The sequence below is a fragment of the Lasioglossum baleicum genome, chromosome 16, assembly GCF_051020765.1.
Source record: "Lasioglossum baleicum chromosome 16, iyLasBale1, whole genome shotgun sequence".
NCBI classification, from domain to species: domain Eukaryota; kingdom Metazoa; phylum Arthropoda; class Insecta; order Hymenoptera; family Halictidae; genus Lasioglossum; species Lasioglossum baleicum.
The window spans coordinates 3,503,420-3,531,191 of NC_134944.1; the positions used below are offsets into that span (position 1 = coordinate 3,503,420).

At 43.3% G+C, this 27,772-nt stretch overlaps 1 protein-coding gene across 4 annotated transcripts in view; it reads left to right on the forward strand.

The window, feature by feature from the left end:
- LOC143217279 (uncharacterized) overlaps positions 1 to 27,772 on the forward strand; it is a 301,556-nt gene that overhangs the window by 56,530 nt on the left and 217,254 nt on the right. The window contains exon 3 of one of the 4 annotated variants that reach the window (XM_076441346.1): positions 21,465 to 21,509. The exons of the other annotated variants lie outside the window; for them this stretch is intronic. Within the exon in view, the coding sequence (XP_076297461.1) occupies positions 21,465 to 21,509 (45 nt within the window). The remainder of the gene's footprint in view (positions 1 to 21,464; positions 21,510 to 27,772) is intronic. 4 annotated transcript variants of the gene reach the window in all.

The window sequence follows — 27,772 nt, forward strand, 5'->3', positions numbered from 1 at the left end:
CGGATTTGATGCATTTATGAGAATAATGGCCGCGTACAATTTAAAGCAGTGGACATGTCAACAATATTTGAGAACATTAATGTATTAGTTTCAGCTTAACAGAACAATTAAAATAAGAAACGCAATTTTTAGTCGTAAAGCAAAGCAGTCTAGTCGTAAAACTTATTATAAATGGTAAAAAATTGGCTTTCATTTTCGACCTGATAGTTTCAATTTCCTTTGACGGAATAATTGTGATTTTTTGAAGTCTAGTCGCCTAGTCGACGCAGTCTTAAAACTTGTTCTAAATGCTACAAGATTGGCTTTCATTTTCGACTCGATAGTTTCGGCTGCCTTTGCCAGAATAATTTCGATAACTTGGCAGCTTTGATGCATCAAATAATTCCGTGTAAAGTCGCTCTCGCAACAGAGTCGCCAATGATCTCCGGACAAAAGAGATTCGCGCGCAGATGGCCAGCCTGGAAGACACGGAGGATAATGAGAAAACGCCGTGGTTATATTTCGCGCAAACGTCGCCGGCCATATCCGGAGATAATGGGACGTAAAAAGTCAGCGAGCGGATGTTTACGATTGGGAAGACGTTCGTTTGGTAACTTCTCGAGCCGGCGATTGTCAGATTGATCGTCAGATAGATCGCAGGAACGCATCGACGAATTTAGGGCCAGTAAAAGGACAATAGGCGATAGAAAAGTTCGGGAACCTTTTATATAGGGACAAAGCGGTCACAAGCTGTCCACGCTGCGAGTCATAAACCGACCGAGTAAGCTTTCTCCGCGGCTGTCAGTCGTGATTTCACCCGTGATCGTACGATCGTGATCATCGCGTACTTCATACCTCCGCTGGCGTAAGCTGTCCGTCAGTGGGTAAGATGCGAATATGAATTACGGTGCAACCAACGATTCTTCGTGAATTTATTGATCAGTAGACAGCGGATTTTATGCATTTCTAACAAAAATGAGTCGGCGTAATTCGACACAGCGGAGAAATTAGAAGAACTTAAAAACACATCAAGCTTTAATATGCTTTATAAGTAGACTGCGGATCTTTAGGCATTTATGGCTTCTGGAAATTTTCAAAAAATTCTAGAATACTAAATTTGATAGAATTGAGTACGATTTTTATTTATTTCATATCTACACAAAGGCTATTACCATTGAAGATCAGATATTGCTTGATCCCACTGTCTTAAAATGTACCTACAAAAATTGAACTGTTTAAAATTCTATTTCACGCCAGTTGACTGCAAATCAAGTAGAAAATTTCTATTTTGATTTCAATAGATTTTTAGACGTTCACTGCATGAACTAATTAGTCGATAAAATTAGTATGCAATTCCACTAAAAAGAAAATGATCTCCGTTGTACACCGAATAATTTTAACTCCCTCGTTTTAGATAAGTTGAAAAAAGAATCGATCTAAAGCTGCTACAGTTTTAAAGAAAATCTGATTGAAAATTCTACAACAGTTTGTAGTCTACTACACTATTTGATTTGATCAAAATTTTTCCAAGTAAAACGAATCAGATTACACTAATTGCCAGCCGTAATTTCAATTTTCTACAGACTTCTGCATTCCAGCAGAACGAGTATATCAACGAAATTCGTATCTGTTCGGTCAGCTGGAAAGCAGAAATACTTTGAAAGCGGTGCGGAGTCATCGACTAGGCTCGCGTGATATTTACCGGTGTAATTAAGAAAACACGTAGTAATTAGAAGCCGGCGATAAAGCGAAAAAACGTCGGATAAGGAAATCGGTGGAATTATGCAATCGTGTTCCCCGGTGCATTCCGGCTGGAAAAGATTGTTGTTTTTACGTGGAATTATCGGAAAGGTAGAAGGGATTGTGGGTGGCGGAGGTGAGATAGGTAGATAGTTAGGCAAGAAATTGTATTGCGATGGAGCGCATCGATATACATATGTATATCTATCGGCAGAGTACATTCGTTAAATAATTGCGCTCGCTCGATGAAGCTTGAACGTTGGAAACCGTGAATTGCAAACTCGGGAAGCCGTGTACACGCGTCCCTTAATACGTTCGAATCCAATTTATCGGGATACTGCGTAATGGAAATAGTAGTTACGCGATTCTTGTTCGATCGCAAATGTCAGGCGAATGTAAAAGCACATGTCGACCGTGCACCGCTGACACGAACGTCCTGGGAAACCGCGTGTGCATCTCGTCAGATGTTCTTACGTCGATCCACGAATTTGCATTTAACATGCTTCGATTGTATCGTGACTCACAGGCATCGCCGAAACCGATCTACCACTTCATACCCGTTATCGAACCCCGTCTTCATCGAAATTCCTATTTCTATACTATTTCTCCTCGTCAAATGTCAGTCCATTAACATTATTTCACCGGAAACCAGTTGCAGCAATTCTTCAAAATTATTCAAAAATATTTTCTGCTGGCTTTAAACAATTGTGTTTTATTTCACATTTTAAAATACCGAAATTACTTTCTCGTCAGCGCAATATAATCTTGAGAGCAGGAAGGGTCTCGATAAAATGTTGACAGCAATTTTTCTAGTTGAGTAAGCTTTTTATTTCAGTCAAAGAGAACTCCTCGATAAAATCCGTATTATAAAAATGAAGATGAGCTACATTCTAAGCTTGTTCTCCATTACCTTAAAAATTTCATTATTAAAGTTCATTATTAAAATCCCGAAGATAGCAGGAAGGGCCCGAAAAAGTGTTGACGAAAATTTTTCGGATTTAATAGGCTTTTCATATTAGTCGAAGAGAACTTCTCGATAAAATCCATGCTATAAAAATAACGTTAAGCTACATTTTAAGTTTGTTCTCCATTGCATTCGTGTTTGCCGCAGCATTCTTTTCCGGAGTTTATGGGACGTGCCGCAGTTAAACCGTTTAATTTGCAGACACCCTTTAGACCGTAGGTGCAACACCACTCCATAAAGCGATACCGTGTGCATGCACTCTGCTCGGAAACGCGACACGCGCCAATAAAACGTTTTCTAATCGCGGTCGGTTACGTCAGGCATCGAAAACTATCGAGAACCGCGGCACAGCAACGGGCAGAGTTTAATGATTTTGCGAAATAACGCAGGCAACCGCCGAGCTGGGATCCATGCGCCGTAATTGCCGTGAAACACGAAAGTTATTAAGTGCCACATTTTTCCTCGTATCCCACTGCACGTTGATAACTTCATAAAATACGAGCCAGAGAATCATTTGCGAGCAGTTTCGTCCATCGTTTTGCCGTATAATTTTCCATCATTTTCCCTGATCTGTTCTATTCGAACGTAATTAATTGCCACTTAGCCGAATTCCAGAAAATTACGTGTTGCTCGGTGTAATTAGAAAATTACAGAGGGATTAGTGTCTGGCATTAAATAATCACGGGATAATTTATTTATGTCTCTAGTCGGATTCTCTGCTACGAATATTTGATTTAGTAAAGTGAATTTAATACAGAAGCCTGCAAAAATGAATTGTTAATTACAATAATTGTGTTTAATTCGGAAAAAACCGAATGCGTCGTAGCATCATTTATGGTCCAATGGAAATGTCTGCTCGATTTGAACGCAGTTGAATTGAATCGCGCTTTATATTCTATTGCGGCCGTAATAAAAACGTTGTACATACATGAAGAACGAAGTATAATTAGAAAGTTTGCTACTGCTGCAGCGTGTTGGTATTTAACTATCACACTCATGCATCTTGATTGGCATCGCTGTATTTAACCGGAATTATCGAGCTCCAAACGCGATCCTTTTATGTTTTCTACGAATAATAAAGTTCTTTAAAAAAAAGCGAGTTTCATTATAATTTACGGTCGGATAAATAAAGTTGTTAAGGTGTTGCAAAATCGTTTTCACAATCGGAGCAACTTCGAAGTAAATTCGCCATTTGAACAGACTTTCAAAAATCATTGTGAGTTAATATATTTTTGTGCCGGGTTGATGGAATGCCAGATCGTTTGCTTGTCGGATTTAAGAGACACCCGGTACATCGGGGAAAGTGGGCCAGAGTTATGCTCGGTTCTTTGACGTCGCGTCGCCGCTCGGAATCGTTAGAACGATTAATTCGATACGCCGTTGAAAAAACGATCATCGCCGCGGCTAAAATACACGAGGAGGCTCGAGTCCGACGTTCGACCTTCGATTTTATTTTTAAGCCGGCCGACGGATCGCTTCGGGAACCGTTTTAGCGATGAAATCCGCCGTCGAAGATTCCTCGCGGACTGGATTCGCCTGATAGCTTGCTGAAAGATTATCCTCGTAGCGTGTCGCGATTTGTTCACCGTGTTTGTGAACCGTCACTTGTTCCGCAATGCTCTGAAACATACCACACATTTCCCCCCGTTTAACAAGTCCATCAGCCGACACGTTTTTATGTAAAACGAGCACATTAAATAAAGATTAGACAGATCCACGAATATCGTGTTCGAGCAGTGGACGAAATTATCAATGTTTAGAAACGAACATTTAATGTTCAATTAACTACATTTTTCGTTATCTCGTTCAACCAGATTCATTTCATTTCATTTTGCCTCTCACTCATTATTCGACTGCGGATCTTTATGCGTTTGTGGCTTGTAAAAATGTTCAAAAAATGCTACAATATTAAATTCGATAAAACTTGGTAAGATTTTTATTTGTTTTGGATTTACAAAGGTTGTTCCTATTAAAGATATTTAATACCACTTTCTTAAAATTTGTCTGTAAAAATTAAAAATTGTATAAACATCCGCAGTCCACGCAATTATGTTTGTTTTTCATTCTCACTTTGAATTGAATTTTTATTTAAAAGTACGCGGCTAAAGAAGGGGATCACACCGTGAAATTTCAATGCATTCTTCTCTTTTAAACAAATCTACCAGACTGCGCATTTTTATAAAGAACGAGTACATTAATAAAGATTAGAAAAATCCACGAGAACATTATTACGACGTTTGCAACATGAAAATCTATTAAGGAACGAAGTGAATTTTTATTTAAACGAAAGATCCGCGGCGTGATCCTGATAAACGAGAGTACGCGGCTAAAAAAGGAGGATCAAAGAGCGAAGTTTTAATGCAGAAAGTGGAGAAATGAGAATTCCCCGTGGAGTTGCGGGTAATTTGAACAATGCATTTTCGGATCTGGGAATGGTTAACTTTCCGGAGTATTTTCATCCGTTTCGTGGGCGGAGAAGAGGGACTACGTGTAATTTCATATTTCATTATGGATACACGCAGGCGCGCACGGGGGTTTCGGAAAGTTTCGCAAGCTCCTCGTAGCTCTCGGAAGCTCCTCTCTCATTTGGATGCGAGCGGGAGTGCCCGTTTATTTTAGAATTTCGTAATTCGGGACGAAGACGAATTTATTCGATTGCTGAAACACGTAGTACGCTCCCGGCTTGTACGTGTCGTGATAATGCAAGATTTGTTACGCCAATAAAACTCTTAATTTACAACGGGGGTCCCGGGCGACGTTTGTATCGAGCGACGCGAATAGTACGCCGCTATCGCGCGCGACACGTTTAAATAAACCTGATCTTGTTTAACATACAGCTGACCGTAAAAACAGACGCTTCGTGAATGAACTCGTCTACTCGCCGAACGGGATCCGATCTTCTCCGCGAGGCTACAATTCCTAACAAATCGCCAATAAAAAGTGCAAAATACAAAATTTACAGACTGCGGATGTTTATGCAATTTTTAATTTTTCGTAGGCAAGTTTTGAGAAAGTGGGAACAAATAAAATCTTGTTCTTCGTGGCTTCATCCTCTTTAGATCTGAAATAAATTCAATTATGGCTTTTGAAAGTGTTCGGTGATGTTTGAAAAAGTTCTCTGGAAGAGTTTGGAAAGTTACATGAAAATATTTTCATGAACCGACGAAGGAGAAACACTCTTTCCATTTGAGGGGTTCAAAAAGGAATTTGAATAAGATGGACATTCTCTCGGTACACGACGAAAGACGTAATAAATGATAGTTTAATATCGTTGAAAGTGCTGTAAATCATCATCCCGTCAGCGAGCCTGGTCGATTCGACTCGCGAACCTAAAATCGCCGGGAGGAGGGGCTGTCAAAGTCGTCAGAGGATCGGTTGGAAAGCTTTTCTTTGTACTTTCTCGGGTAAAACGCGCACGCAGACGTGTTCCACGCAAATGTCAGTCTGTGTTCTCGGCGTTGTTGCGTGTCTCTCGCGGCGCATCGTATGCAGACACTGCACACAGCAGTTGCACAAGCTGCGCGCTGGCAAACGAAGCCCCGTCAATGCTACGAGTACAACACGCGCGCGATTGACTCGCGGTTTCCTCCTTTTGTAATTATGATTTCTCCGCGCGAGCGATACGAATCGAGCGTTTCGCGTTTCGCGAGGAAAATTAACTCGTTGATAGAAACGTTTATCCGTCTCGTCAAAGGAAGCCGCTTTTAAAAGGCGTGACAAAAATCTAAGAGCGTAAACACCGGACGTTTTAGCGTCGGCTGGGAAAGCATCGACGTCAGGACGGAGCGGAGAGGGGAACAGAGAAGTATTCACGCGCAGAACTTTGTTTATGGATCACTGACTCGATGTAGATCCACTCGACCGTGATAGACGTCGATCCCCGATGTAGCCAGTGCACAGACTGGAGCCATAGAGCAAAGGGTAGATCGGGCTTGCTCACCTTGCCCTCCGTGTGTTTCCATTATGCGAGCGGATCTGTCATGCGGGGGCGCGAAAGGGTGCTGGCGCCAACAAGGGCAACAATGCTGTCAGAACCCTCCCTTCGGCTCGCCACCCCTGCAAACGCTCATCCCTCCACGCGCTTTTTCCCTATCCAGTTTGTTTCTCTTTCTGTTGTACCTGATAAACATTTTCGAAGTTGGTGTTCATTTTGCACATCTACAGTCAATTTCCTTTAATTGTCATGTTGATGATTGCTGTTCATCTTGTACATCCAGAGCAAATTTTCTTTAATTGTGACATTGATGGTCGATGTTTACATTTTGTAGATCTAGAATAAATTTTCTTTAATTGTGGTGTTGAGAGAGAGAGAGAGATGATTGAAGTTCATTTTACACATCTAGAATAAATTTTCTCTAGTTGTGGTGTTGAGAGATGATTGATGTTCATTTTGTACATCTAGAATAAATTTTTCTTAATTGTGATGCTGAGATCGATGTTCATTTTGTACATCTAGAATAAATTTCCATTAATTGCGATGCTGATAATCGACGTTCATTTTGCTCATCTAGAATAAATTTCCTTTGATGTTCATTTGGCTGATACATTAACTTTCTTCTCGAATCGTTGATCGAGCTGTTGGCGAGATAAATTGCTTCCGACGTTTTTGACTTTTTACAGTGAAAGAGGATGTTCATGTTACATGAACATCGAGGATCAATTTTCTCTGATAACACATTGCAAAAGCAATGAATTTCCACGTGGATACTGTTGTTCAGCGAGTTCCATGGAGGTGCTATCGTCGGATGATGCTGCGGCGCCAGCAAGAAGGGCATCACCACCATCAGAAACCACCCCTCGGTTCTGAGCACGGTGGTATTCATCCTTTCTGTCTTGCCACGCGTTTTTTTTTTCTGACCGTTTGATTTCTCTTTCTGTCGTAGGCGCCCCTGGTTCAGCAACCCCCGTTGTTTTCCCTATCCCCAATGGTAAACGTTGCTGCACCCTGCTTCGCGTCAGTATCCTATAGTGACTGTTCTGTTCAGAGCCCTCCTTCTCGCAGAACAAGCAGGAAAGTACGCGTATCGGGCCGCCCCTCTCGCGTGCCACTCGAGCACAAAGTTTTTTCAACAACAACGGCACGCGTGAAAAATGCCAGCGATCATGCACACAGCTTCACAATGCTTCCTCTCTCTCTCCCTCTCTTTCTTTTTCTGCACACCATGCTTGGCGGCGGAACAACAGGGACCGAAATGTACATTGTACGAGGACGTTCGAGCGAGAGAGAAGAGATTGGATGAACGAAAACGTCCGAGGAAAGTGATATTCCTCGAACGCTTTGCTTTCTGCTCTCTTTCTTCTCGATTCCACCAGCCGATCCAACCCCTCGCTTTTTATTGTTGCGTAAACCGGGCCCTTTGACGACGACCCCTGCCAGCTACCATTCCGCCAGACAGACGATTCTTGCCAGAGTCAATTTTTACTCCCCTTTTCCAGCATTGTTGCTGCCGGAGACGCGCGTTTGCGCGAAAGTAACCACGAGCATCGCAGATCCTCGAGTCGATCCATCCGACGGTAGTCGAATTATGAATTATTCGTTGTTATATTTATTTACTTTACGTCGGATCAACTGTCATTAGTAGACTGCGGATCTTTATGCATTTATAGCAAAATTGAGTAGATAAAATTCAAAGTGTAAATCATTAAGGGAAGAAATAACATTCAATTGGGTTTCTACTTCCTGCAATCGCTGCAGACAATTTTTATTTTGCATAAAGATCCGCAGTCTAGTCATTAGCGACGGGAGCTACAGTTTATTAAGATGGGTTCCGAACCACCTTGGACCCACAGCTTTAGATATCGCATGGAATCGTTTTTCCAATGAGAAGACTGCTTTGGCAATATTTCAGAAAGTATATTTGTGTTGTTACTTGGTCACTGTATCGTATAGCATATCCCACTGGTTCTTTGATTTTGATGCGAGCGTGTCAGTCCCGCCAATAACAATAAAGCCATTTCAATTGACACATATTACACACGTGTATGCTCGCGCGCGCGCGCGTGGTTCAACGTACACTGACAACGGTTTAACGTGTGTGGTCACGGTTGGTTGTACGCGAACTCATTGTCCGCGGCATGATTAGCGAAACCGGGTCACTAGCAGTGCTGCACAATGCAATCATTTCGCATGCAAACTAATCTTCCTACCACCCACACACTTATCCCACACGTCCGACTGGATCCACTTGTGTCGTCGTCGCGGGGGTGCTTTTTGATACTCTGCCTGCGTGTACATGTGTGATGGATCGTTCCAAGTTATCGCTATTTCAACAACTTTCGTAGCTATGGGCACATATAATAATTGAACGTACAATTCAGATTTAAATATAATGATTCACAGTTTAATTTGAACTTAGATTTAAATATAACGATTGAAAGTTGAATTTGAATTCAGATTTAAATATAATGATTCACAGTTTAATTCGAATTTAGATTTAAATATAATGATTGAAAGTTGAATTTGAACTTAGATTTAAATATGTGCCGATAATTATGAAATTGGTGTAAGTGGTTTCATAATTACGGGTACATTTTAATTTTTCCCTTTTTCCCAACGCACCGTTCGCATCGAATTCAATACCATTATTTGTTTAAACATAAAAAAAACAGCGATTCCGAATAGAAAACTAAACTAAATCTGATAATTTTCCGCATCCGACTATCACGAGCCGCAGAGGGTTGATATCACGGGATCAATTTCAATCATATCTATCAGATAGCGAAGAAAGGGAGCCCGCTATTAGAGGTTATTTTCCTTTTCACGCGTTCCCCACGGTTGACGTTTACTCAACACGCATATACACGTATATCCCGGGGCTCGGAGCCCTCTGTTATTTTTTCCGAGCTTCGGTAGGAAGCTCGTAAAGCGTTATCAGCTGGCGGAGTAAGCGTCAAAGATACGTCCGAACGTCCGCGATGGATAGAGGACGTCTGTCGGCGAGGGACGTTACGGGGGTAGCTCGGAAGAAGGTTACACGCAATCTTATTCGAAACGAGGAACCAACCTCTCCCGGGGATGAAGATAAGACACGAAGCGCCACGTAGGTAGGTGTCGGGGCTTATTTGCATACAGAGGAACGAAAACCCCTGGATAGAGGCAAGGAAAGTACCGAGCTGCGTGTACCCGAGCCAGATGCACGGGGAACCGTTCTCACAGAAAAGCTCATTAGATTCCGCCGTTGTAAACGGCCTTGCGATAAAACCACGAGTATATGGTAATACGTAATTGGAAGATTTTTCGCCCAGAACCCGCCGAAATTATTTTGCAAACTTATCTTTCAGCCCGGTGCTTCTCAAATCCCCGGATTTCGCGCAGAAGTCTGATAAACTCTCGTATGGCGTCCATTATCTTTCGGAACTAGCTGTAGCAAAATGTTTCTAGCCCTGAACCTAGCGCTGCCGGTCGAACGACCGGTCTCACATTTTTTAATTAAATCATTCTTGAAATGGAGTCGTTGCTCGCATGAAAATTGATTCGTTCAATTTCTTTATCCAAGCACATATTGTGATAAGAATTGCACAAAATCTGAATAAATATATCCTTGTCATTTTTACAAGGTAAAACATGTTAATCGGTTTTAGTGCTCGGTCGGTTTACTGTTAAACGGGAATCAGCTCTCGCAATCTTCAGGATCGAAAGAAGAAAATCTGGCTTGCATTTCGAGGGGTAGAAAATCGTTGGAGGGGTGGTGCAGGCATCTAACGCTGAAAGAAACAGTCGCTTGGTCGGTAATTGCGCGGGGTTTAATTAACAAAGCACAATGGAGGGAACATACCCATTGCCACCCCCATTGTCTTTGCGTTAGGTCCGTCCTAGGTGTGTATAGTTCCCCTCCCCCGTATATATTCTATATACAGAGAGACAGCTACATAAAACGCATACACACACGAGAAGTTTCGTTGCCCGTGCGATCTCGTGTACGCGTGTATGCGTGCACGTAAACGTGCACTTAGGCCCTGTACACACGCGCTCATTGTACGGGGTGGCGGTTTATCCAGAGCCTCGGTCCTTCGAGCGACGCGGTCGATTATTTAACGCAATTACCCGTCGTTCCATCGTGAACTGCTCGTGGTGTTCTCGTCTTCAGGGTTCTCCCCTCGTTCCGGGGGCCGCCATTGTTTCTTCCCGGTCGTATCGATTCGAGATACTGGTTCGACTGGTTTCCTATCCTTTCGGGATGAAAAGCGGCGCGAAACCGAACAGGGAAAACGGTGTTCCACGCGGGCCTCGATTCTTTTCCCAGGTGAATTTACGACCTAACCGGAACGATCGATTAACTGTTAACAGGCCAGCGTCTCCCCGCGATCCATTGTGAAAGCGTTTCGGTGTTCCCTTGATCACCGGCCTCCCCCCCCCCTCCTCGATCCCCGCGTTACGTGGATCAACTGGACGCAACCGAAAGGAAACCGAAAGGCAAATCGAAAGGTAGATCGAGAGATGATTGAGGAATTCGCTCTCCTTCTCCGCTTTCTCCCCGAGACAATCGGTACACGAAGCAGAGAGATCTCAATGATCCTGCGATCTGTGCCACTTGCTCCTGGCTGATCATTAGACAGCGGATTTGATGCATTTAGTATGGCAAGAATGAATAGGTGTATATAATTTGAAAGAGTAAATCGTTGGGAAAGTTAGAGGATACTCTTATATTATTTTCAACCTGTCGAACATGTTAAGAGAGAAGATAAACTTCTATTTCACGCCAGTTCGTTGCAATTCAGCTGGAAAATTTGTTATTGCAAATTCTCTTGAAGAGAAAAATCAAAATTTTCTTCGTCACTCGCAACACGCAGGAACCACATAAAAATTTCTTCCTGTCTATAACAATGGTAATAAACGGAAAATAACATATGCATGTCCTTAAATCGTCTTAATGTTTTTACTGCTTTAAATCACGCCCTCCCATTTTTGTCATAAATGCATAAAATCCGCAGTCCAATAATAAGTATACTTTTGAAGGTACTTTAAATGTGTACTTCAAGTTGGATTTTTGATCGGCTCAACACTAAGAAAGTATAATTCTCCCCGTTCTCAGTAGGTCTCAACACTGAGCATCTGAAATTTTCAGCAGAATCTCAGGGCCGTCCCCGAATCGCCAGGGAATAACCGCGGAGGGATGAAGAAGGGGTGGCCGGATTCGCTTCATGATTGTTATTCACTTAGACGGGGTTGTTTTAAAGTTCCCGACACAGAAGGACTCGCTGTATTCCCCCGTGATTCCCGTTGGATAAAGGAAACCTGCAAATTGTTGTTGCCGGGATCGAGGACACTCAGCCGCAGATTCGCCTGACAGGGGATGACGGTAATAGCATTAGGGTTAGTGGCGTATCTCGAGTGGTTCGAGTTGCCGCCCGGTGAGAAAGCCAAGTCCGAGATCCGATTGCTACGAAGAACCTGGAAACAAAAGTCGAACGACAAAGTACAGTAACACTGGATACGAAGTCTCGCGTGACATCCTACATTCTCACTGTTTTCAGGCACTTTCGGTTGTTCCTACTCGGATAGAATCGCTTGAAAAAATTGTTGGATCAACTTTTTTGTACTCGCTGGAAAGGGGAGACTTCAATCTACGAATCTGTAGTGGTCCGAGTCGATAAAAAAATTTTTTAAGCTGTACAGGAGGGTGTAAAGAAATTATATGTACCATAGGATGATTCTACACCCTCGATTTAATTGAAATTGAACTAAGGAAGGTACCGCAAAATCGACCTTGACCTTGAATTTTAAGGTGAAAAGGTCAACAATTTTCTTTTAATCGCGTCGTATTTTACTCGTCGCGGTTGAGCTGCGACCCATGGCTCCTTTTGCACTTTCGACCCTCGCGACGAGTAAAATACGATGCAGTTAAAAAAGATTGTTGACCTTTCGACCTTAAAATTCAAGGTCGAGATCAATTTTGCGGCACCTTCCTTATATATAGTAGACATTCCCTGGACAGACAAGGTTGTAGTCGGGAAAAAATTTTTGTGAACATTTCCAGGTTGTGGGTGTACCGAGAAGGATGCCAGGTCTGGAAATCGACGTCGGATTAATTCGGTTGGGATTGAAGTGGAGCGCCGGTCGCCGGAAGCACGGTCCATTAAAAATGATAATATTTAGACGGCCGATTACTCTCGTTGGATCGTTCCGGCCACTCCATTTTTCCCCTGTAAATTAGATTTGCAGCCGGGGGTGGAAGTCGCCGGGTCGGCGGCCAGTGGTTTAAGAGGCACGATAAGAGAAATCTTATTGACCTTAAAATTGGATCACCGTGGAGGTGGGGGAGTATACTTTCACGAACGGGAAAAAATTGCCGGCAATTCGTTCGCTGACCCTGGCCCGATTTTTATTCGGTTCGGTAATAATTCGCGGCGATGCTATCGACGCCGTTTAATGGCGGAAGTTTCCGCCGGCTTGTATCCGATCCACGGGAGAATTTTACGAGGTTCGTTATAGTGTAACGCGCGCGCGAACGCCGCGCCGCGCTTCTCTCGGCTTCTTCTTCTTCTTCTTCTTCTTCTTGCCGACTTCTTCGGGCCGAGAATTGAATTTTATTGCGGTCGGGCTTGTTATTACGGTGAAAGAGGTTCAACGGAATCTTAAAATTGAATTTCTTCTCTTACATCGGGAAACTCGCTAAACCTTACACCGCTCGAGTTATTACGTTAGATTGGATGGGAGGAATATCGGGACGGAAATCTCTCTTGCCTCCTAATTGCCCGCGGGTTTATTTCGCTTGGAGAGCACACCCCGAGTGCACCCGGAGAGAGAGGAACGCCGTTCGTTAAAAATCATAATGCCTCGCGGTGGTATCCACGGTTACCTCTCCTTTCGGAAATTGCAAGCTTAGCTTTTCTTTCGCAAATCAAATTTCAAGGGTAATGGGATTACGCCGGCCCGCGGATCAGGGCCCTGCTTATCGCGAAATTACAGCTCTTCGCAGCCATTCGCGGCAGCTATATCGCTGGAGACTTCTGTTGCCCTCCTGCAAAAATAATTGCGGTTGCTGCTGCTCAATTTTCAAATTGGTCACTTTCCATTGTTTCTCGGTTTCAGCTAAACTTCGAATATCATCAGCTTATAGATACGGTGTCATTCCATGGCTCATCGTGACGTCAATTTTCAATTCTCCAACCTCCTCAAGGGCTCATTTCGAAGAGCAAACTCCCAGGAAGATGAGCATATTTTTTAAAAAACATTTAAATCACTCTGGCCCATCACCGTAAAAAACCAAGAAGAAAGAATTTCTTTGTACAGTTAATTATCGAGGTTGAAAAAAAACTATTTCATAATAGCCCAATCCTTTCTGAATAAAACAAACGGAAATACAGCTGAATCGGACAAACAGTTTCCGAGATAAAAACGGGCAAAGATTGCAAGCTTCGAAGGCCTGTAAAGCAGCAATTTCATTTAGAACGAGATCGTCGATGGTGACGTGAAAAAATGATCGATTTGCTCTTTCGCAACGTCTCGAGATGTTTCACCGGATAACAGGGTCTTCGCCCGAAGATCATTAGAATTCTCAGGGTCGATATCCGACGGCGAACTTAACCGAATTAAGATGAAACTCGGCGATTTCCACGGGCGATCGGCTCGAATGAAATTTCTGGTGACCAGGTCGCAGCTCTTGAGCGTCAATATGAGATCTTAAAATTGAAATTCTTTCCTTTCATCCGGAACAAAGTAGATCCCCGGGAAAAATTACCATCGTTCCCGGGGACGTCGCTCCGTCTCTCGCGATATTACGTCGGATCCGATAGACGACGACGCGCGGCGTTCGCGATGAAAATCTCTTCCCTGATCGTTTCCACGCCGAGGGTGGCTGTAAACAGGACGAGCTTATCTTTCCCTTCGGCTGAAGGGCGGACCCTTTAACCGAAACCAAGCAACCTCGTCGATAAACCTTAAGTTCCGGGTGGGGTTGTACACTAGACTCGAGGTAAAACGAGAACAGGAAGGAGAGACTCCGTGTGTGTATCTCCCTTTTCAGGCTCGTGTTTAGGGGAAGAAAACTTGCCTGGTCTAACAGTGCACGAAGTATGAGTCAACGTGGACTCTCTCTCTCTCTTAATCTGCTCGGCCCCATAACTCAATGCAAAGCTGTTCTCCCAAAGCAGCCCGTACACGGCGCGCGATTTATTGTACGAGTCCCAACCGATTACTCCGACCGAGTTGCACGCAGTTTTCGCCATATTTGCAACGAAATGCTGCTCAATGAATCGTATCGGTACATACTAGACTCCTCGGACCCTCGAATCGACTCTATTGCTATCGATAGCGATGTCCGGGGAGCTATTCTTGCCGTTTTTACCCATTTTTGGGGACCGTTCAGTCTCCACGGTCAATTTTGCGCCGATTCCTGTGGATCGTGGATTTATGGCTGATTTGATCGGGACGTTTGCGGCAGCGATCTTGATCCTTCTCTTCTTTATTCACCCAATGAAATTAGCGAAGTCAGGCGTGATGAAATTGAAAGTTGTTGAAGAATTTTACAAATTGAAGATGTCAATCTCTATTAAATTCACTAAAGGAAGAAATAATATTCAGTTCAAGTTGAATTTCTTGCAATCAGTGCAGACAATTTTTATTTCGCGTAAGGATCCTGCAGTCTATATCCAGCTGTGTTTAAAAATTAATTATCTTTGAAATCAGCATTAAAATGCCAGAGTTGTAGGTACCAAAAATTGAGAAGAAAATTCGTGGCACAAAGAGTTGGAAGCTATTTAAGGATTGGTATCGAACGTTCCACTGCAAAGCACGTTATCTCGCTGTGGCAGGGCCTCGTGGGCCGAAGAGCAGCTCGGGGAGCAGAATCGGAAGAGTTCGTGGCAAATGGGGTAGGTTGTCGTTCTCTAAACAGAATAAAAATTCGCCCCATCGAATCAAGAAAACTATTTGCCGTGGCTCGGCGGCTGTAGGGCATGATTGCCGGTTAAACATTTGCTTCTCGGAACGACGACCGGAGAAAAAGCAAAAGAGCGAACCGGAGCGAAATGGGACGGTCGAGAGTGCGAGAGCGAGAGAGCGAGAGGGTAAGGTGCAGAGAGCAAAGGATAGGAACGTGCCGCAATTTTAGCCTTTTACCCTTTTATGAATTCTGGAACTACCCCGACGGGACCCGGGGTCCGAGTTATGCGGTTATGCAAAAGCTGAGTCAAGCGCGATCGGAATTACGTGCGGCGGCGCGGCGGCGGCCCGGCGATAAAGGTATACAGAAATTGCAGTTTCTGAAAGTTCCCCGACGTGATAGGAGGCACGGGTCTTGTACGAGGGGTGTACGGGGGTGTGCACAGAGGTCGAAGCTTGCGGGGTAGGAGGACAAGGGTGGTTTAGTCAACGGCTGCGACCCGGGCTCGTCTACGGGCTTTCTTTGTGCAAGCTTATACGCTTCGCCTGTAAAAGACTCCGGAAATGCGACTGCGACGCTCGAGGGGGTGCGCAGGGTGAGCCAGCGAACTTCGAAACCGGAGGGCCGACTCTCCTCTCGCTGTTTTTGTATTCCAACATCGATCTCGATACCGAAACGCCTCCAACTCTCCCCGTTTGGTTTGTTCGAGGGAGGGTTTCCAAGCGAAACTTCACGAGGGATGAAAGATTCGACAGGAATCTCTGATTTCCAGAATCGTGCTAAGTGATTCAGAAAACGAGGCGATTGCCAATCCGATCATCCCTGGGACGTGAGAGGCCGGTAATTTAATACAGATTCAACCCCCCGGCAATTGGTCAATTTTATTTTGTCTCGCAAATTTTTGTTCGTTTACCAAGCATTAAAACTATGTGGCAAATATTGCCTTATAAAGATGGCGACACTGAATTTATCGAGACTGTCTAATTGTAATTCTGATTGTAGAAAAGAATGGTGACTACATAATTGATCAGTGAAGCTGTACTCTTTAAAATTTATCCATTGTATTTTATTTTCACATCGTTCAGTGTTAACACTAAACCTACCGAGCACTAAAAGCGATTAATATGTTTTATCACAATGCAGTTGTCTGTACGAAGTGAATGCAACTGAATGTATCAAGTGGAATTTTTATTCACAACATTTGGATAAAGCTTGGATAAAGAAATTTATCGAGTCAATTTTCATGTAAGCAACTTCATCATTTCAATAACTGTAAGATGAGAAATATAGAACCGGCCATTTGACCGGCAGTGGTATTTTCAGTGTTAATAAAGATTCAGCCTCGTGGCAAATTGTCATTTTATTTCTGAAGCTATCGTATCTCCCACACATATGGGAAAACCGCGTCAGAAAGGGCTCGAGCTTGAGCCCTTCGAGTTTGCTCCCTGTTTGATCCGGTCTCATTCCTTGGATCCTCGCACACCTCGGAAAATCGTGCGACAAGCCCCGTGGAAAAAGATCTGACACATCGGGAAACACATTGACCGGTTTTCGGTGATCGCGAGATGTTCGCGAGATGCTAGTCGTCATCCCCTCGGACGTTTTATAGGGTTATAGGTAGGGCTCTTTGGTTAGGGGCGGAAGAACGAGAGGGTGACTCTGTCGCGAGGAGTTATTGATTCCCTAGGCTTGGGTCTGGGGAGAGAAGCTCGAGAAGAAGAGATGAGGAGCCGGGAGACGTATGCGAACCTGGCCTTAGTTCGTTGCAGTTTCACTCTCTCTCTCTCTCTCTCTCTCTCTCTCTCTCTCTCTCTCTCTCCCTCTCCCTCTTCTTCCCCTTTCACCCTCTCTCTGCTGTCTGTCTGCCAACCTTCTAAGAAAATGAGTAGACGAGAGAGATTCGGCTGTGATGTATATTCTGAAATTGCCGCCCGGGCTTCCGGAAATAAAAAGAAGGACTATCGACGAACCACCCTGTATTCCAGGGTAGGATCGTTTACGGAGAATTCGAGATCGTTCGGAATCACTTTCACTCAGTGGATCAGCTCGTGATGGAATGAATCATGACGTTTTTGTATTTAACGTATAACGCGACCAAAACATTGTTTAACACTGAACCTACCGCCACTGGTCGAACTGATAAAAATGATTTCATAAGAAATAATTGTATAGATATCATTAGCAGAGTATGTATTACAATAGGAGTCGCGGAAAATCCGAATAAAATCAATCTTGTCATTTTTATAAAGGAACATGTGTACCAGCTACTTTTACGGCTCGATAGGTTTAGCGTTCAAACTAAATAATAATTTCAAGGAGACAAGGTATTAATAGATCCTAGTAGATAAAGCGTTGACAACAATGGCCGAATGGTCGACTGAAAAATGTCGGAAACTGGCCATTCGTCTAATTAGCTTCGTGCAGCATTCCCAGGTGAAAGAGTTCCGTTGTCGTACTGTTAAGAAAGTTTCGTGGCTGTATCAGGGAGTCGGATTCGCATCGGGCCTAATAAATTACACGGCGGAACGGCCGTAACTAACGCGAATATTCTATTCTCTAGAGAGCGCGGGTCGCGGATAGCTATCGCCCGGTAATTTATAGCGAATCAACGGTATCGTAAAACACAGAACGGTGACCGTGATACCACCACACTGCAACACCCAGGGCCGTGGGGCACACGATCTGCACGAGAGAGCAGTTTGAGTGGCTAGAGAGAGAGAGAGAGAGAGAGAGAGAGAGAGAGAGAGAGAAAACACGGGCGCGCACGCTCGCTCCGCGAAAATGGAGTTACACAGGCGAACGAGTAACATCGCTAATTTATTAGATTCTGGAATGCGCGCTCGTAATCGCATCGATCGATGTATTTGTCCAGCCGAGTGCACCCGTTAATCTTGCGCAAATGAAATAATGGTTTCAAGCTTTATCGACGGATAATGAATTTTAAATCGGATCAGTTCGACGGCATTAATTCCGCGTTCGCCGCGCGTGATCCGAGACTGGATTGCAAATTAGATTATCTGTCTCTATCTCGGTCCTCTGTCTCCCTTTCCCCTCCATTTCTCCATCTATTTCTCTCTTTCTCTCTTTCCGCGTGTTCCGTTTACTCTCCCTTTATTTATCTTCCCTTTTTCCCCTCCGATAGACACATATCTACCCGCGACTCCAAGCTAAATGGCACGATAGCACGGAATAAAGGCGCGGCTGACGCGCCTCATCTGCATAATAAAAGTAGAAACCGCCAGATACCGAATCTTAAACAAACCTACCGTGCGCGTCTTTCAATCGCCCCGAGGAATCTCCATTCTCGTCCACGTCCGAACGGAAAACAGGAATTCCCTCGCCTTCTGCTCCTCCGCCATCCGAAACGTCTCCCAAACGCATCGAGTCGCGAGGATATTCTGTCAGAAATTTATTCGTTCACACCGAAGTAATCGGAGGAACCTTCGAGGCTTCCTTCGATTTCAAAATTTCAGAACTTCACGCTTACCGTGCAGACAATACTGCCCCGATCGCAAAACTTTTTATTTGTAATTATTCTTTCGTAAAACTTGTACCGGAATGTTCGTCACATTTCTCTGATTGAAATGATACCAAATACGACATAATTGCGAATTAAAAAACCCAACTGCTTGAAACCCAAACACGTTTCACACTTATCGTGATGTAGGCACGATTTGGGACCTCATACTGAAATGTACGTGAAATTATTCCGATTAAAATCACACCAAATATGACAACTATTCATTAAAAACTCGAAATGAGTAAATCCCAAACACGTTTTAACATTTATCGCGAAGCAGACACGATTTAATAATTCAACCCCTTCTGAAATAAGTATACATGTAGATTTCTGTGCGGGCTATAAACTAGTGATCGGTACGATATCTTTCGTCGCAAACTATCGGGGATCGTTATAAGTCGCAGAGGGGAGAATTGTTCGGCGAACCGTGGATCGGTATAGTATCGTCGCATATTCACGGGAAGGGATGCGTACAGGAGACAGTTTTCATCATAGAATGGAAATCCTAGACGTCGTATATTCGATTCCGCGAGATACAGATATTACGAGGGGGGGGGCCGTTAGGATTCCATATCGCGACGCTTGACACAGCTTTCGTGCTTTACGGCCCAGCAATTTTGCACGCCGCGATCCCTGGGTAATGCGAATTTACGTAGCTGTCTGGCACCCCTCGTAAGTCTGCCGTTATCTTTTTCTCCCTCCAAGTTACGTCCTCCGACAAATTGTTCACACCTAACGATTGTTTAAGAGGCTTCGGAATTCCTTTCGCAAGCGATCGGAAAGACGTGTCCTCCATCGGGCTCCATTACGGCGATGTTTCTTACGAAAGGTTCGTAACAAATGCGATTCTTCGTCCAATCAAATGCCACAGTATTCTCTGGAATGTTTTCTATCTGTTTCTTGGCATCAAATTGATAATCGAATTCCGGTATCCCGGTAGAAAGTTTATTGTACTCGAAAGGAGACAGAAAAATGTACATACCCTTTGGCAAACATTTTGTATGACAAGGTTTGAAGAATTAAAGAATTGATGTAGAAAATGCAATCGAAATAAATTCCTGAATCCTTTTAGAAAATTTGTTGTACTTTGAACGAGACAGAAAAATATACGTACACCTTGTCAAACATATTGTACGACGAGGTTTGAAGAATTAAAGAATTGCCGCATAAAATGCAGTCGAAATAAATTCCTGAACCCTACTAGAAAGTTTATTACACTCTAAAGGAGACAGAAAAATGTACTTACACCTTGGCAAACATTTTGTACGACGAGGTTTGAAGAGTTTCGCACTGTATTCGCAGTCTACCGATAACAAACCTAGTTCGTCGATCCCGTCGGGGAACAGGGGCGTCTTTGTACGTCTAGTCTCGTCTCCGCAGAGTCTATCTAACGAGAGAATTATTGCATTCGGCCTGTTGATGGGTTTAATCGAAGATGTCGAAATCCCGAGCAGCTGTAATGCGTTTAGCGGCGGCTAAGTTTCGATTGGCAGCCGCAGCGTCGGGCGTAGTTACTTGGATTCGTATTGTGAGACGGGCGAATTGACGGTAAGTGGAATGGTAAGAGGATAGAAGAGGATGAACGGGTCACGTTAACCCAGTTTCTGTCCGAGTGATCGATACAGCCACAGTTTGTGCACCGTTCTAGCCATTTATTCGTCTTGAAAAGTTCAACGTTATTTGCTCTCTCTCTCTCTCTCTCTCTCTCTCTCTCTTCACAGATAGATAAATGTTATTTCGTTTACGCTCCGCAGAGAAACGGGGAACCCCAACTCCATTGCTACATTGTTTTCGTTCGTCTCGAGCAGTCGTTTTGCGCCCCATTATCATAATAATTGCTGCCAGTTCTTAATTGCCTTTGTAAATATCGAGCACCGAATTGCTTTAGCGAATTGTCTTCGCTGGCAACCTGAAACACGTTTGTGTTCTCGGTTTTCACGAAGTTTGCTTTAATAATAAATATTCTGACCTCTTTTGCATTAATTTCTGGCCACAGGAGTTACGTACACATTTGTTTCCTTCCTGAATAATCGCAATAAGCTGGAAATAATAAATCTTGTATTTTAATATTCATTAAAAATTTATGTAAGTTGTAATGAGACATACATGTGCAAGACCTACATATCTGTTTCTGTTACACTTGTATCAAAATGTACATATGGTGCGTAATGTTCCTTTGTCTCATGATATACGCACGTGTTATAATAATAGTTTCCTTGCTTAATAATTTGAATAAGGTGTAAATAATCAATCTGGCATTTGAACACTTTTAGAAACTTTATACGAGCCATAAATGCAAGATTTACGGTTTAATCGTGACAGAGAAAAATCAACAAAAATTCTGCCGAGTGTTTGATACTTCTTAATTGAAGTTCCAGCAACATTGCACGGCGTAATTAAGCCTTCATTCTAATCGTTCTCGTCTTTTCTGTTCCAGGTACGTACACACGGTCAATTAATCATGTTCGCCGAGTAAACGGAGGTGAGTGATTTTCATTATTTGCGTGCGGGCTGAAATTAAATTAATAGGTTTTTTCTTCGAGAGCCTAGAAGCAAGAGGCATTACCCGCCATACATCATATTGTCGTAATAGAATTCTCAACTCTTCTCGCGAGTCATTGAGAAACCGGTTACGGCTTGCTACACCGAATTTATTTTTTTTTTTATCGTACCCACGATCCGTGAACCGTTAGCGGGAACAACTTATTTGGTAATACACTGACAGTGTTCGAGATCTTCGGTTCGATGATTAGAGTTACAGAGATGGAAGGAGAAGATTTGCATTCTCTAGTTTCGAGAGGTATTTATGGTAGACACCCGGAGATGTTTTTAATGGGACACCTTCGGGATATTTCCTAACTCGTTATCTAATCCATTCATTTTATGTTTGTCGCAGTGGTTTATAATTGATTTCATCAAACATATATATCACAGGGGAAGATCCAGCTCGAGATATTTAATCCTCTTATCCCCAGAATGTCTTTGTCCCCAAAAATGTCGTAGAAGAGCAAAGAACATTTACACAGTGAGTGTAAAAAGTATTCGTACGCCCTTTAAAATAGTATAACTTTTTTATAATTGTACCAAACGACCTGAATTTTCATAATCAATTAGGAGCATCGGTTTACGAAATTATAATTTTTGAAAAATCAATGCTTCTAATTAATTATTAAAAAATCAGGTCGTTCGATACCATTATAAGAACGTTATTCTTTCTTTGAAGGGCGTACGAATACTTTTCACACTCACTGTATTTCTTGTATGACTGCATTTATTCCAATGCTTAAATATTAATTACGAACGAATCAAATTTCATTTCATTTAAAAAGAAAGGCGTAACATTCATATTTGTTACTTCGTCTCGAGTCATCGAATTAAATATAAATACTTGTCACATCAGACACAAATACTTGACAAATTTGTTCGGAACAATTGAAAAAGTAAAGTCGCGGATGCTTTCGAACGTCGTCAATAGTAAAACAGCACGGAATTGAACCAGCATTGGCAATCGACTGTCCGACTCCGCAAGAAAAGTTGTACCGTGACAGCGCGTGATGAAACATCACTGTCCCGGCAGCCAATGGCGAGCTCGAAACAATAACCATAATCCTGCGCATCGTCCACAGGCGCGCCATTGAAAATTATTCCGCGTAAAGTGGGAAACATTATAAAGAAAGGCGGTAGTGGTGAAAAGCGGACGTTTGTGCGTTCGCGACGGCGAGCATTGACGCGAGCGGAGAGGAGCGGAACACAGAGCCGCAATAACAGTAAAACGGCAATATTGTTTCCCCGGCGAGCGTATTCGCGCGGAATGCATGCTCCGCGGCGTGAATCGCCGCGCATACATCACGCCGCGCGGTTACACGCGCTCCGAGCGAGGCGGCTACGTGGCGAAATCACACCCCCGCCTCTCTCGGTGCTATGCAGTTATCGGCGTCACGCGCAACTGCGTTATCCTTTATTTGCTCGTCGAAGGAGAACTCCCGACAGCCGGAAGGGTTTCGCTTTTTTTTATTCCTTCTGAATACCCGGCTGAAATAAAGGGCTGTTTCACGTGGTTTGCTATGGTTTCCCGTAACGTCACACGAGCCCTCGAATGACGCCCTGTGAACTGGAGACGTGGAGGAAGATGCGAAAATAAAAATATACGGTGCGTGCTGCGGACTTTTGTGCTCATGTTTTCTGTAAATTGTCAAAAGTTGTTAAAATATTGGGCATGGGTTACCGCCATTTTTTGTTGAAAAGAAGCTCTTTATTCAGAAATATTGGAGAGAAGCTCTTTATTCAGTTTCGGGCGATTGGCAAAAATTGAAAATTGCACAAACAAACGCAGTCTACTAAGGGGATGTTTCATTTTTGCATTATTCGGGGAACGCCTGATCTTTAGGTACGGTCTGTTTGCAAAATTGCCAGCTAGTTAATAGCACGGAGGTTGTATAGCCCCGGTCGCTGGTGCCGCGTTCTTCCTCCACGGCTCCATCTAATCTGCCTTTGACTCTCAATGACGGGTCACGACTCGCCAGGTTTCCACCCGGCTACGAAGCGGGGCAATCATTTTCTCATGATCTCTCCGGTGTCCGGTACAAGACCGATCACCATCGTGTGCATCTAGATGCACACGAACCACGCGTGTTCCCGTGGAACTCCTCTATTTCGCGACGAGCACGTTCGACAGCCGTTGCATATTAACGCCTCCTTATGGCAGGATCCATGTTCTCTTCCATGGCTGCCACGTTCGCCGCGATCACCGTCGGTCGGGATACGCCATGACAAGCGGAATAAAGGCGAGCCAGAAAATTGCCCTTTCGATTTGCTAAACAGATAATTAATTAATATGATTGACGGACCGTGTAACCGGCGCGGTCGTATCGCGACGTCGAGTGGCTCGAATCCTCGATAACAGCTGCCATAACGACGGGGAAATATGCTGTCCCCGATTTTCTTCGCCTTCCTTCGGAAGTCCTGCAGACATTTTTCGACTGGTCCATACATTCTTTTCGATTGTAATCGTTAGACTGCGGATTTCATGCATTTATCACAAGAATCGGTGGATGTAATTTAAAACAGTAAGAACATTCAGACAATTTAATTATTCTCGATTTATTAAAATTGTTGAAAATAGAAAGAAAGTTTTATATGGCTTCTGTGTCTTGCAATCGATGAAGACAATTTTTATTTTGCATAAAGATCCGCAGTTAATCGGATAATTGATTAATGATTAACTGCTGAAATTTCGAAATGTGGAATACGGAATCAAAACTGTATGCATACTGAGAAAAATGTAAACTGAGTTTTCGTTGAGATATATTTCTGTCGATTCTCCATCTGTGGCGATTAACTTGAACAATTGATTAAATCAATCGTACATTTTTCAATGATTACCTTTTTTAATCGTACACATTAATCGATCAATCTTGGTGAAAATTTTAATCGATTAATGCCCAACTCTGCACAATACATTGAGATTGTAATCAAATTTGAGAATTGAATCTGAAGAACTATAAGGAGCTACAATGCTACTTGAATCATTCCTAATATTGCTGACATCGCTAATGACTAGATAATCTCTGAATCCTAGATCCCCTGTGATCTATCTCCCGAAATCTATCACTGAGGGATTGAACAGCACTATTCCGAGGTGGGCGTTCTCTGTAAGGCATACAGGGCTGAATCAAGCCTAATTACTGTCAGACGCAGGCATGTCAGGCCTAGTCCAAACCAAGCAACATCATCTGGTTACAAGTTGCCGACACTGTGAGCCAATTGTGTCTGCTAACCGAGTAGTAGCTGGTCACTTAGCGTGTACCATGATCCCTTAAAGGTGTTGCACAAAGTGGCAAATCTACAAAATCGTGTTATCCATAATTGATTTCAACAGACCACTGAACCAAAATGTTCAAACCAATACAAATTACTATGACACTTTCCTGTACTTCTGTAGCTTGATCCCTTAAAGGTGTTGCACAAAATGGCAAATCTCACAAGAATCGACTCTAGACTTGTTCAACAAAATAAACAATGCTCTTGGATGAGGAGAAATCGTGTTATCCAAAATTGATTGCAATCGAACACTGAGCCAAAATGTTCAAACCAATAGAAATGAAACTTTTCTGTACTTCTGTACAGAAAAAAACGCACGTGACCGTGGTCAGCAATGACTTCTGATCAATCAGCTCGACAGGGACAGTTGTGAATGACTATGGCGCGCAGTACGTGCGCGCGTGCATCGGGCTAAGAGGCAAGCAGCAGCAAGCGGCGAGTGACGAGTGTGTGCAGTAGGTTGCAATAGGAGGACGCGTGCATGCATGCGTTGCACCGGGGATAGGTGCACACGTCCTCGGCCGAGAACGCGCTGAAGCCAATTAACTGTAACCCGCGGGATCTGCTTGCCAAGTCGGGCTTACCAGAGTAATGCCCTACGAAGCCCTTCGTCGGACACGGAGGACCTTGCCAGATGAAACGGCCAGACAAGAAAGTGCGCGTATGGTTTACCTTTGTAACGCGGTACACGCGATATATATATCCAGGTAACACCGAAGCGCATAGGGCCTGGCCTCGTGAATTTCATTAAAATGCACCGCAACCACAAATACCACCGGCCCCCTCAGCTGATCACCGGCTCAGGGAGGATCAGGCTGCGGCCTCCGCGGTATTATAATTGCACCGGAAAGTCGACCGAACTGTCTCCCTACTCGAAACAAGATAGACGTCCATTTATAAAAATTCTTCACCTCTCAAAAATAGAAAAGAATAGTTTCATGAAGTTGTTGTTCCAAAGCGATTTTCACGAATATTTCTCCAGAGGACAATCGATGACCCAGGAATTACATTTTGTGGGTTGTATAGATGTATCCGTAAAATACATGGAAATATTTTTTCAAGTTGTATTTCTTCTTCCATTCCAACGCAGAACTGCTACATTGCACCTGCTACTGCAGAAATGATTCCGCAAAGAATCCTCCGCGCGCGTTTATCACAATTTAATTGAATCCTGGCAACACTTACAAGGCTTAATCCGGAGTGCAACGTTTAATTTTCCGGTTAACCAACCTGTGTAAACTTCGGCGCACCGCGCGCGCCCCGGCAAGATCATTGCGCGCGGTCTCTCTAATATTTGTCGAGCAATCGAATGGGCGCACCGTCGGCCGATTATATCAACCGATATGTACGCACGCATGTTGCCTCGGCAAAACGGACTTTTTATGCAAATTAATTGGCCGCGGCGAGTCTCGATACGGTTGTTTAATACCTGTTTACGACGATTTTGTATTTTGAGAATGATAGGAATGACAAGATTGAATTTATTCGTGTTTGGTGCGGTTTTTATTCTCTAATGTAGACTGGAGTAAAATAAAATTCAATCAATTCAAAAGGATTGAAAGGATCTTGATCAATTAATTCGCGATTAAAATAATTACAGCAAATACGGAAAGAGTGAATGCACTCGGCAATCTGCGTGTGAACTTTTAATCTGTATTTCCGAGTGCGAGCAAGATTATGATACCGGTATAGCAGAGTAGCATTAATTGGCGGTATTAATCCGGCAATTGAGCGTGTTGCCGCACGCGCTGCCCTTTTCCATCGCATCTCGTCTTAATTGTCAGGCAAACACACACACAGAGAGAGAGAGAGAGAGAGAGAGAGAGAGAGAGAGAGAGAGAGAGAGAGAGAGAGAGAGAGAGACCGCCTCCTCTGCATGCCAAGCCAAAGTTTGCATTGGTTAGTTAACTGGAAAATTAGACGTTGCACTTTCGGTTAAGCATCTTGGGCACACAAGTGCACGCGTGCAATTACGAGCAGTGGGCAACTACGAGCTGGCTATCCGTTCGTTATCTACCCTATATAGTATATAGTATATAGGAACCTCGGCCAGGATATCGCGTGCGGACAATGATCGCGAATTAGTGATTTGCAAATTATTAACCGAACCACTCGGGAAGACGTGATCCTCGGTGAAGTCATCGTCACTGAACTGCATTCAGCTGCACTCTGCGACTGCGAATTACTGTTCATTGCACCTGGAACGGGATATTATGCCACTCGTTGCATTAAAATGGACTTGTACCACATTGGTACAATTTTAGACAATCTTTTCTACTGCAATTATTGCCCGAAGAAAATGCGATTTTTGTCAACAATCAAACTGCTAATGAAATGTATTAGCTGATAAAATTAACGAGACTCTATTTATTTGTATTTTGTGCTAATTTTATTAACACCAGATTTCGTTCTTTTTTCAAAAGTCTTAACACTAAAACTGCGGAAAACAAAAAGCAATTATGAAATGTGTTAGCTGATAAAAATGACAAGGCTCTATTTATTTACATTTTGTGCTAATTTTATTAACGCCAGATTTATTACAATATGTGCCTGGATAAAGAAATTGATGAATCAGTTTCCATGTAAGCAGCATCGTAATTTCAAAGACAGTGGTAGGCTTAGCGTTGAAATGTGTAACATCTAAAATAGAAGTGTGCACAGTGCCGCGACAAGTCTGAATCGCGTACAAGTGACGTTCCCACAGAGGAGGATGAGTCAGAAAGCAAAGCAAACATATTCATTAACGAATCACGGCAAGAGAAGCATCCGATTTTATTGTCGTCGAAGCGGTCGGTTGTAGTCGGCTGATCATGGGGGCCGGTCTTTCGGCCTCGTTAGAAAGGGAATTATTTTATTCGCAGAACGACGCCGCAAATACAATCGTGGTAATGGACAGTGAACGATCAAAGTGCACGGTCGCAATGC